This window comes from Cheilinus undulatus, linkage group 15 (genome assembly GCF_018320785.1).
Source record: "Cheilinus undulatus linkage group 15, ASM1832078v1, whole genome shotgun sequence".
In the NCBI taxonomy this organism is placed as follows: Eukaryota; Metazoa; Chordata; class Actinopteri; order Labriformes; family Labridae; genus Cheilinus; species Cheilinus undulatus.
Genome location: NC_054879.1, coordinates 31,762,185 through 31,772,903, shown reverse-complemented (window position 1 = coordinate 31,772,903; position 10,719 = coordinate 31,762,185). Strand labels below are relative to the sequence as shown.

General features: G+C 39.1%; 1 protein-coding gene across 10 annotated transcripts in view; it reads left to right on the top strand.

Moving 5' to 3' along the window:
- The first annotated feature begins 3,842 nt into the window (after positions 1 to 3,842).
- Positions 3,843 to 10,719, top strand: part of usp9 (ubiquitin specific peptidase 9) — a 48,409-nt gene continuing 41,532 nt past the window's right edge. For 8 of the 10 annotated variants that reach the window (XM_041807837.1, XM_041807836.1, XM_041807834.1 and 5 more), the window contains exons 1-2: positions 3,843 to 4,247; positions 9,332 to 9,600. In XM_041807837.1, the coding sequence (XP_041663771.1) occupies positions 9,499 to 9,600 (102 nt within the window). In that variant the 5' untranslated portion in view covers positions 3,843 to 4,247; positions 9,332 to 9,498. The other 2 variants (XM_041807827.1, XM_041807828.1) reach the window with 2 other exon arrangements.

Below are 10,719 nucleotides of genomic sequence, written 5' to 3'. Positions count from 1 at the left end.
CCACAGAGATTCTCTCGGGTGTTTTCAAGAGGAAGATAAGAGACACCAGACTCATCAATACAGACAAGCTGAAGGCTGTTATTAGAGCAAGCTGGGCTTCATAACAGCTCAGCAGTGCCACGGACTGATTGCCTTCGTGCAATGTCGCATAGCTGGATGCAGCAATTTCTGAAAAGGGGCTCCAACCAACTTGTGGATGCATGAATGAGCATAATTTTTCAGAAGTTCAACATTTCTGTGTTATAAGTTCTTTTCTGGGCTAATTTTTTGTGGTATGCTAATATTTTGAGACGGTGGATTTTTTATTTGTGTGAGCTGTAAGATGTAACCAAAATAAAAAAAAATAAGTAGGAATATTTCACTTTGTGTTGATGAATATAGAATACATGAAAGTGTCACTTCTTGAATTTGATCAGAGCAAAAATGTAACTTTTTCATGGTATTCTATTTTTTGAGATGCGCCTGTAGTCACGACAGTAATAAATTTAATGCATTTTCTTTCCATTCAAGTGCTTATTTGACACCGTGGTTAACGGTTTAATTTGAATTAGTTGAATTTTTCCTCCCTTTCAGTTCCCATGTCTCTCTTCAGAGTGAGTAGTGAGGGACACAAGTGTGATAAAAAACAGTAAACGTAGTGGCTAAAATGATAATGGCCCCGAAAGCCTCATCTGTAAAAAAAAAAAAAAAAAGAGAGAGATAATTCCTTTCTCTTGTGTGTCCTAGTGGAGAAAATGTTATGTCATAAAGGGTGCCACTCAGTTGGGAAAAATATGGACCACAGCCCTCTTGGATTTATTTGATTGGAGAAAATGTATAGTAGGTTCTTAAGGGTTTCTTTTTGTAGGAAGGCATGCTGAAACTTAAACTTGCAAAGCAAATGGATATGCCCATTTCCTTGTTTCTCAATGGCGAATCCATCTTGCAAAGCTCCTGTCTGAAGTGTTTGGGCCAGGTTAGAAAGTGACAGGACCAATCAGCGACAAAGGGCAGTACTTTCAGGCACGGTGGAGTCATGACGTAAGCAAGCAGCAACAAGAGAGGCCGGTACAATTATGGCGGAAGAGCGTGGATGCTACTAAAGCGTCAGTTTTATCAGAAGTTGACAACATTTCTTCATTAAAAGAAGAACAAAGAACAGCAGTGAGTTGTTTTCAAAAATGACAAAAGTCGTGTACTGATATGTCTGTAGTCGCCATGCTTCATGTTATTCCCCAGCAACTGCACATGCACACCTCGGTCGTGGCTATGTCACATTTTGTTGCTCTGATTGGCCCGTAAATGTGACAGACTGAACATTCATCCAATCACAGTTTTTGAGGTTTTTTTTTTTGAGTTTGAGTTTTTTTCAAATCCTCTGCCCTTTCCCAGACCCTCAGTACTGAAGGTTTTCCGGATGGATGTGTGAATCCATGTGGCATGTCAGGTTAGTTGAAGCTACCACTCAGGTAAAATTCCAGTGATCCCTGATGGTATCAATAAAACCTCTCATTTTCACTTCCATTGGGGAAAATGTGATGAGGTACCCTAGGGATCTCTTGAAGACTTAAAAAACACAAGTGTATCATATGAGTGAAAAATAATATAATTCATTGTTTTCAACATTGCAAGTGCAGCAACATGTATAACTCCCCTTTATTTTGCCCATCCACTGGATAAAACTGGGTTGTAGGGCCCTTTATTTTCCCTTTAAAGTATAAAAAACAGGATGCAGTCATTTACGGTGCCCTGGACGGAACAACATGCATCTATAGACCCAAAGAGTAAAATTTGAATGGACAATCAGGACAACAGTATAATAGATACTATTACAAATTATCACAGGAGGAAATACTTGAAAAAGGGGTTGTTGACATGCTGTATGTCAGGGAGCTCATACTTTGAAGAGATTATCACCATTGTCAGAGGAAGAAAACATAATGCTGTCCACTGTCCACTGCACTTCAGTGGTGTTTTTGCTGTGTCATCAGAGCAACATATCTGGATATGTAAGCAGATACGCTTTCAGTTTAGTGTTTCCTGTAATCCCTCTCTTCAAAATTGGAAGTGCTAAGAGATGTAGGTCATATGGAAATTTATCTGATAGCCATTAAGGTGAGAAAACATCCATCTTCTCACATAGTGAGTCATAACATGGTATGCACTGTATTTTATACAAATTAATTAATAATTTACTGACTTCTTACATTTATTTTGTGATGCTATCCTTGTCCTATCCTTTTTGGCCAAAGATTATTTACCATATTGACTTGTGTAAGCTCAGTTGCTGTCAATTAACAAAGCAGAGAAGTAATGTTGCAGCAGATTTGTGTTCATAAGGGGCTTATATTGTACCCAAAGACATCTAACGTCTGTGGGGTCTTTCAAGAGAGTGAGATTTGAGCACTGAGGTGTGCAGCAGGGTGTGGCAGGAAAGCTGACAATATAAGCCAAGAGTACTAGTGGCAGGTCTCTCAGTGAACTGGTTTTAATTTAGACATGCCCATTAAAGTCTTATTAGCGCTGATTGTGAACCACAGCTGTAAGAAAATCAGTTAGGGGGAAAATACCCCTTATCACCGGTAAATACTACCCTTATAAGACCTTCTGATAGGCAATGTATCGATGAAGATGTAGTTTAAGTTTTGAGGAGACTTTTGCTGTGTTACATCTTTGAATAAATAGCCCAAAACCTTTTTGTATTGTGTTTCCTTATAGATTGCATAGCACTGTGAAGATATTTGATCTTTATGGACTGGCAGTGTATTTTCAATGATAAGGTGGCTCCCTGTTTAGCATACATATATTAGAGTTTATTATAGCCATTATCTCAGTTTAATCTATGACAAATTCTGGTGTCATACAGCTATAGTCAGCTATTAACTAACCTATATTTTAACCAAAGGTATCTAGGACTTCTGGTCCCAGGGTCTGCTTCCCAAGGGATCATAGGGTTTCTCCAGCCCAATGTTGTGTTTCTTAATTAAGGTTAAAAAAAATTACTCTTCTGGTGGGTGAAGCAGTCTCCTAAATGCTGCTAAATACTTAGCAATCAAATAAAAGGTTATTTTCTCCCAAATCCTAGCCAAACGTCTCTATTTCAGGACAGTGAACCCATTTGGAAGAGTCTTTTGGGGGCTACAGAGCATATTGAAATTGTCCGGTGTTTCTTTGTATTATTGTTTCATATTTTATTAATCCAGCCCACGTGTGTGGGCCACTAAACTGTTTTTAGTGAGTTGTGACGTTCATCCAATCACCCTCCAGGTTTTTTCAAAGCCTCTTTCCCAAATGTTGTGTATAAAGTGGTTTGACGAGCCAGGTTACTTATGCTTGGTATCGGCACCAGTACCCTAAACTGGTACCCATCTGTGTATCCCTACTTTTGGTTCATCAAATGTCCAAAATGCAGCACTTTTAATTTCATAGAATAAATTTGAGTGGTTGAAAATTATTTGAACATTTTTCATCTCTGATTCAGGAGTTGGTGGTGGGTTCTGAGGGTTAAGCAGTTTAAAACCAGTGTCCTTAAGTCACTTGTACCTTCAGAAAACTCATGTAGGCCATTAGGAGATGCAGCTTCAACACGTACCTTGTATTTTCAACTAAAAGCACTCCTATAAACTAACAGGTACGTTGCACCCTACTCACCATTTAATTTTTTTATTTCTTATTTTGATGATATCACCTATTTTATACATGGCCACCCAGTGCGACAGGAGGCGATATAGTTAGAAGCTTCAGGTTGTTCTGGTTTCTTAGCTTGGGTTTTTTCAAAATACGGATTGTAAATCCCAACTGGAACCGGAGTCGTTTATCGGGATAGAGAGGGGTTTTGTGCCCTTTCCATTTAGCGGTTGTTGTGTTTGCAGATCTGATTTGGGTTGCGGTGCAAACTAGCTCAAAGACAACGCGGACTGGTGGAGTTCATACAGTCGTCTGGCTTGTTTTTACGGAGCAGCATTTGTGTCCGACTGCGCTTCCGCCATGTTGAACTGATTCAAGTTGTGAGTGACTGCTGGGACCGAAGTGACAAGCCCCAGAAATCATCGGACTAGATAGAGTTAGGGGGCTGTTACCGCGCCGGTGACGCAGGAAAAACACCCAGATTGAGAGGAAAAACGTAGGAATTAGATCTTTCTTGTAACAGGTTTGTGTCCTGCCAAACTGTCACCAATATAGGCCACGTTTATGTAAGATACGACGACACCATCGTTCAAGGCTGGACGTAGTCCGTGAATAGAGGGGGAAGTCATATCAAATTCCTGGTGAGTTGTTAGCTAACTAGCTTGGTTCGCTGTCTGGTGATTGTTAGCTAGGTGCTAGTATTAGCGTCAGCTGTTGGTGGATGCAAGGTAACATTGCTGCAATTAGATAACCCATGGTATTCAGTTGCTTGTGGGGGTTTCTTTGCTAGCTAGTCCTTAATTAATCGTTGACAATGTCAATGCGTTCAAACTGCAATTCATAGTCTTGACAGTACGTGCAGTCGATTAGCCTACTCTACTATAGTCACTGTCGCCAAGCTAACGCTAGCTACCCGCAAATGGTCCTCGGCTCTGTCTACAGACTGAGCAGGAACAGTTCCTTTAAACGTCTCATGTTTACAAGTTACAGGCATATGGATAATCTCATTTCGTATCTTTAAGATTTCGCCAAATCTGTCTTTTCGAAGATCACATTTTTGTAAATAATTTCGGCTTCGGTGATTGACAAATTATTGTTTTCAGTTTCTTTTAGCTAAGTTATAACTTAGCAAAAGACGGCACAGGTCAGAGCACTCAGTAAATGTCAGGAAATAGACGACTCCCCTGTCACTATCATATTTTACGTTATCTAGATAGCTAGCCGTGTTAACTCATTTGCACGCTGAATTGACTGCATGGAGTTGTTAATCTTAATCGTAGGGTTCTTGGTTAATTGTGAAGGATGGTTAGTATTGAGTCAAGACATTACACCTTGTCAAAATAGAAACGGTAACGTTAGCTATATGTACATTCGGGTATTTACTGGCACAGAAGCTAACGGCTAGCTCACAGCAACTGTTTATCTAGATTGCTCCTCGTTAGCAAGCTAGCACAACTCATTGTAAATGGCGTTACAAGAACGACGTTGATCAACCGTGATACTGTGGAACATCATGTCATATTGATAGCGATATCCTTAATAAATGAAACTCCCTCATTGTATAGGCATGTCCGTATTATAGAAAAGGTTTGATGGGCAAGTGCAATGTCAGGCCCGATCGAATAACGAGGCCTGCGTGTCTCAGCGCAATGGGCTTTGGACGACAAGGCCGTCAATGCTTTGCTGTCTGGGCGGATCGCCTTGCAGGCTAACCAAACGTTAGTTGCCGCAGCTAGCTAACAGCAGACTTTAACTAACCCACCACCAGCTGTTAACGGTTGTTGACTGCGATAGTTTGTAATGATAGTTACGTAACGCGGCAGTGTATTTTATATGTATCTGGACAGTTAATTTTTTACACATACGAAGGTAGCACTCATCATAGTACAAGAGCAATTTCCCCGTCCAGAAGATGCTTTTAAAATAACATTAAAACCGGCTCAGTCCAAAAGGCCGCAGTTGTTCCTAGCCTAGCGCTTGTGATAATGGTGGATGTTGTTGCCGTATGTATGCCACTTTTTGACAACGTCTTCAAAATGTAGCATGCTGAAAGAAACCCGTCCTATACCAACACAATGACATACTTTGCTACGTAGTGATTGCACTTATAGTAGCTTTACATGCATATATGATACACTGCTCTCTGCACGCCAGAAAACCTCGCTGGAATTTGCATGTAGCAATGACTGTAATATAATGTACTATCAGTACTGACAGCTTCAACTCCCATTACGGATAGAGGAGCAGATGTCTCTGGCCACCTGTATAATAGGAAATAGTGTAGTTTCACTACCCTTATACCATGAATACATTGTAATTGGACGCAAGTTGTATTTGCATAACACAGTGTTTATCACACATTAATTCTACGGCTTCTACCGAATTGTTAACATATGTAAATTTGTTAAGAGGCACATGTTTGTGAAACACATTGATGATATAGATTAAGCCTAAATCAAGTTGTCATTCCTCTCCAAGGCAGCAGAATTGTAGTAATTGTTCCTATTATGTTTTAATTTTTAAGTTTGTCACTTTAAAATCTTGTACATAAAAAACAGAAATTCTAGATTTATTATGCCCTTTTTCCTTTTTTTTTTTTTTGGTTTATAGAGTAATCTGTTGTTATATCTGAGCAGAAAACGTTGAAGATATGAACATTGAGATCATAGTGGCCCATGAAACCATGTCCTTAAGAGATTGGATATACATAGTTTATCTTATGATTTTCTATGTCAGCTTGGCTTTCAACGGGTCAAAAATCCCAAAAGGATGTTTAATTCTTTTTCTATTTTTGTCTTTTCGTGAAGTCATTTCATTTCCTTTCACTGTTTTCTGTCCCTATTACGTTGATCACATGAATTAGTTCTTGCTTCATTTCCATTCTGTCAAAGTAGTGTAACTCTTCACAGTTTCAAACTCTGAAATGAAGTAAGAACAGAATGACTGAACCAGAATATATGGCCTAAACATTCATCTTAAGGGCGACCAAAAGGTGTGGCACTGATTGCCTTGACAATAGAGCAGAATGCATTGATAATGAGTTTATTGAACCCCATCCTGTGGCTTTGAATTTGCTTTTGTACAAGTTAACACGCTGGTGTTTGACGCTCATTGTTTTCCAGTGTCAGTCCTAGACATTGTGCTTATTAATGATAAAAATATTAGCCCTTATCTTGATAACTTTACTGCTGATATGGAGGTACATATTCTATGTCCCACATGTAAATTTCTCTTTAAAAAGGAAGACTTAGGATAATTCTTTAAAAGTATCTATAATAAAAACACACGAATAGAACTTTTAAATTGAAATGTACTCAGTTGTAATATTTAACGTCTAATTGATTGGCCTGTACTAGTGGCACTTTAAAGGCAGTTCTAGTATCATACAAACCATTTCCTGTTTTCTAGTTTTATCCATAAGTCCTCTTGATAACAGTTGCATTTCATTGGTTCAAGTAATAGGTGTGATCTCCTGTGAAATTTATAGCACAGCATCCTTGCTTATCTTTGACCTGCCCCACTAACCACAGTTTTATGGTAACATGAGTTTCCTTACAGTGAGGAAATATTACCCACATTACAGGTTTTACCTCCTGATAAAGTTTGGTTGATAATCTGGGCTAACTGCATGCTTGTTTTAAACAGTCTGATTCGTATTACGTTACTTCAGATGGCTTTTGAACCATAGAGTTGAAATATTTTCTTCAGTCCAAGCAATTAACTTTTCAAACACAGCTTTATTCTAATCAACATAGTGGTGTAAACAACATAATACGTAACTTGGTTGCACTGAAGAGATTCTGTGATGACAAGTAATGTATCCAGATAAAGTAGGGAATATTGATGATAACAATGATAACTCTGGATATTGGTTAAAAGGTTTTAATATTCCTCTTTACTTATAATAAATAAGTGCATAGATTGTAATTGGGGTTGGATTAATTGATGGGACACAATATTACTTTGTGAACATGAAAAGTGGTCAAGTAAGTATATTTAGATACTCAAGTTAGACTGACTAAACAAATATAAATAGCATTTTTTCTGCCACAATCCATCTCAGATGCTCTATTGCCATTCATTACCATACTCTCCTGAGGCTGTAAGTTCATGTCTGTTTGCACAGATTTAAGATTGTGCAGTTGACTTGAGATGGATGCAGACATGTCATATCCTCTGGCTGCTTGTTCATAGTGAGTGATTCGGGATCTGTGTTAGCTTAGCATGATTCAACAAAATTTAGACTAGAACTGAAACAAGACCTTTTGAGGCATTTTAGGTTACTATGTCTGAAGAGTTGGCCAAAGTGATTGAAAGGCTTTAAGGCCTTTTATTCAGTTTTGCTGCTGCTGTGACGACAATGCCAATTCAACCAGTATGGGGAACTAATATTCTTAAAAGGCCAGATGAGCTGATATTGATAGCAATCAGTGTAGTGTTGTATCCTGATCGGCTAGTTGTGGTTATCATCAGTTGTAACTAAACAAAGACACCTGTAAATGGATCTGGGGAAATAACCAGTAGGCATTTTTTTTCTTTTATTATGTCCACTTTAGTGCCCAGAGAGATACTTGTTAACATTAAACAGCTAAATTAAGTGCATTTTTTCTTTGATTTGGATTTAGTGTAGAATCGGTATGCAGAAATATTTTATTAAAAGCAAGATACATGTTTCCCATAACTTACTGCCTCTCATGGCATGTTTTTAATCTGTGAAAGCATGTTTTTAAGCTATGAACAATATAATTTTTATTGGTTTTTATAAAATTAAGTATCGGATCAGTAGACAGGACTTTATTTATTAGCTTATCCGATATTTCAGACCAGGCTGTTTCAGAGGTTTTTCTGGTAATAGTAAAGTACCATTACAGCTCTTGTGTCAGCTCTCTTAAGCCTGCCTCAAGTCTGCATGTTGATACCTATAAAGTCTATCATGGAATACTTTGTGTTGTGCACGAGCTAAAAGAGAAAGTAGGTAACTTCTAAGAAAAGTCAACTAAAGATTAGTGCCAGATGACATGGGTTTGACATTGGTTTTTGTCATGTGTGGTAACTGGAGTTCACCCTCCATCTCTTTACCAGACAGCATGTATTGTGCTAAACAACTTTCACGTTAATTGAGGAGCAGTGAACACACTCTAGTGGTTTGAAAACCAATTTAGCCAAAGAAAATGGCATAATACGCAGCTGTTTGTAAACAAAAAAGGTCAAACAACATCAGTCATAGAGAACCACTCCAGTTTTACAGAGGTCAGCCTTGAAACCAAACTAAAATAACTCGCAAAAAAGTTGTGGTTCTACATCAGAGTATGCCACAGATTTCATTAGTCTTTTAATATTCACACACTGCTTTCATAAAATAAACTGTTTGTTTATTGTGATCTCAATATCTGTAAAAAAAAAAAAAAAATCTTGACTATGACTTATGCCGAAAAAGAGCAGGCATACTAAAGTTACATTTTTGCCATCCTGCTGCATCGTCCACATATAGTAAAATAAAATTCTGTTTTAAAAACTGAACTGTCCATATAACATGGTGCATGGTTTTGTTTATCCATGAAAGACTGCAGTCATCCAGCAATAACAAGCTGTATAGAAAACAATGTAACAGTGCGGGCTTTTTTTTTTTTTCTTTTTTTGTTTCGCTAATGTACATTTTTATACCCAGTTACTTTACCAGCCTGTTGATAACCATACCCTCTAACCCCTCTCTCTCCTGCTCTAGGTTATGCAATGGTCTCAGCGGCACATCCAGATCTCCAGGTGCTTGTGTCCCTCTCTCGTGTGTCCGGGCTCTCTTCCCTCTGCTCTACAGCTGAGGTGGCTGTGATTTCCCTCCTGGCCAGCGCTCCCTAAGAGGCCAAGATTGCCAAGATCTGCCCTGTGGCGAGCATGACGGCCACCACGCGTGGCTCTCCGGTGGGGGGCAATGACAGTCAGGGCCAGGGCCAGGCACCTGATGCTCAGAGCCAACCCCCACTGCCACAGAACCAGGTCAGCATCCTCTTTCCAGTACTCATAGCCATACTTGCCTTCAACATACCTCAGTTATGCTATCTTGGATATGTTTGAACTTGTGCCCCTTTTGCTGGCGACTTTGCTTTTAGCCAGTTCTGTCTAGTTTAATCCGCTTTGAATGGCAGTGTATTACACTTCTTTAGAGCAGTGGGCACATGTAATTAAATTAACCTGCAATGAAGAAGGAGAAGTGTTATCAGCCATGCAGTACAGTTTTTGAAGAGAATTGCTTGTACCTAGCCACACACTGATGCCAAGAGGGGTGAAAAGAGAGGGGAGGAGGGAGCGGAAAAGAGGGAGAAAGAGAGTGAAGGCGAGGCATCAATGAACAGAGCCTCCTGAGTGATGGATAAAGGATGTGTGTGTGTCTGTCTTTGTGCGTGTGCATGTGAAGGCCTGTGTTGGTTAGAGATGAGCCATGGTGAGACGTGAGAGGCAAGCTGCCTATGTAGGTCAGCCAAGCAGAAGGAGCCTTCACCACACTCCCCCACATTTCATATTTCTCAGTTGTGCATCTCTCCCGACTATGTGTATCCCTCTTTTACTCTCTCATACACAGCTGCTCACAACACCACTGATGTTCATCCACACTTGCTAGATTTGGGAAACACATGAGGAAGGGAATGTTGGTGCTTTAATTCACATTTATCAATACAAATTGTTTGTAAAAGACTCTTCCTTAGAAAATTTCTCTTTCACAGTAGCTTAATAATAATACACCCACATACTAACACAGTTACACTTGTAACACAACCATGTCAGCTCTTACTTTTTGTTTCCTCTAGGTAGATAAGGATGAAAAGCACATTGCTCTGTGTGCCAAATACTATGAGTATAATGACTTGAATGGCTTTGTTTAAAGGCCTTTCAGGAGAGACACCTGCTTCTTTATTCCAACATGCATGTGCACTTATTGAGCAGAACAAAGAAACCCTACACACATACATGAAGTGTCCTTTCCCTTTAAACTGCCATATGTCACCATACAATCAGAAGAATATGGAAGTCATTGTGCTTTAACTCTATATGTAGGTTAAAATAACTGTAAATTGATCACAAGACTGAGGTTTGAGCTTACACATATTTTTTTGTTTT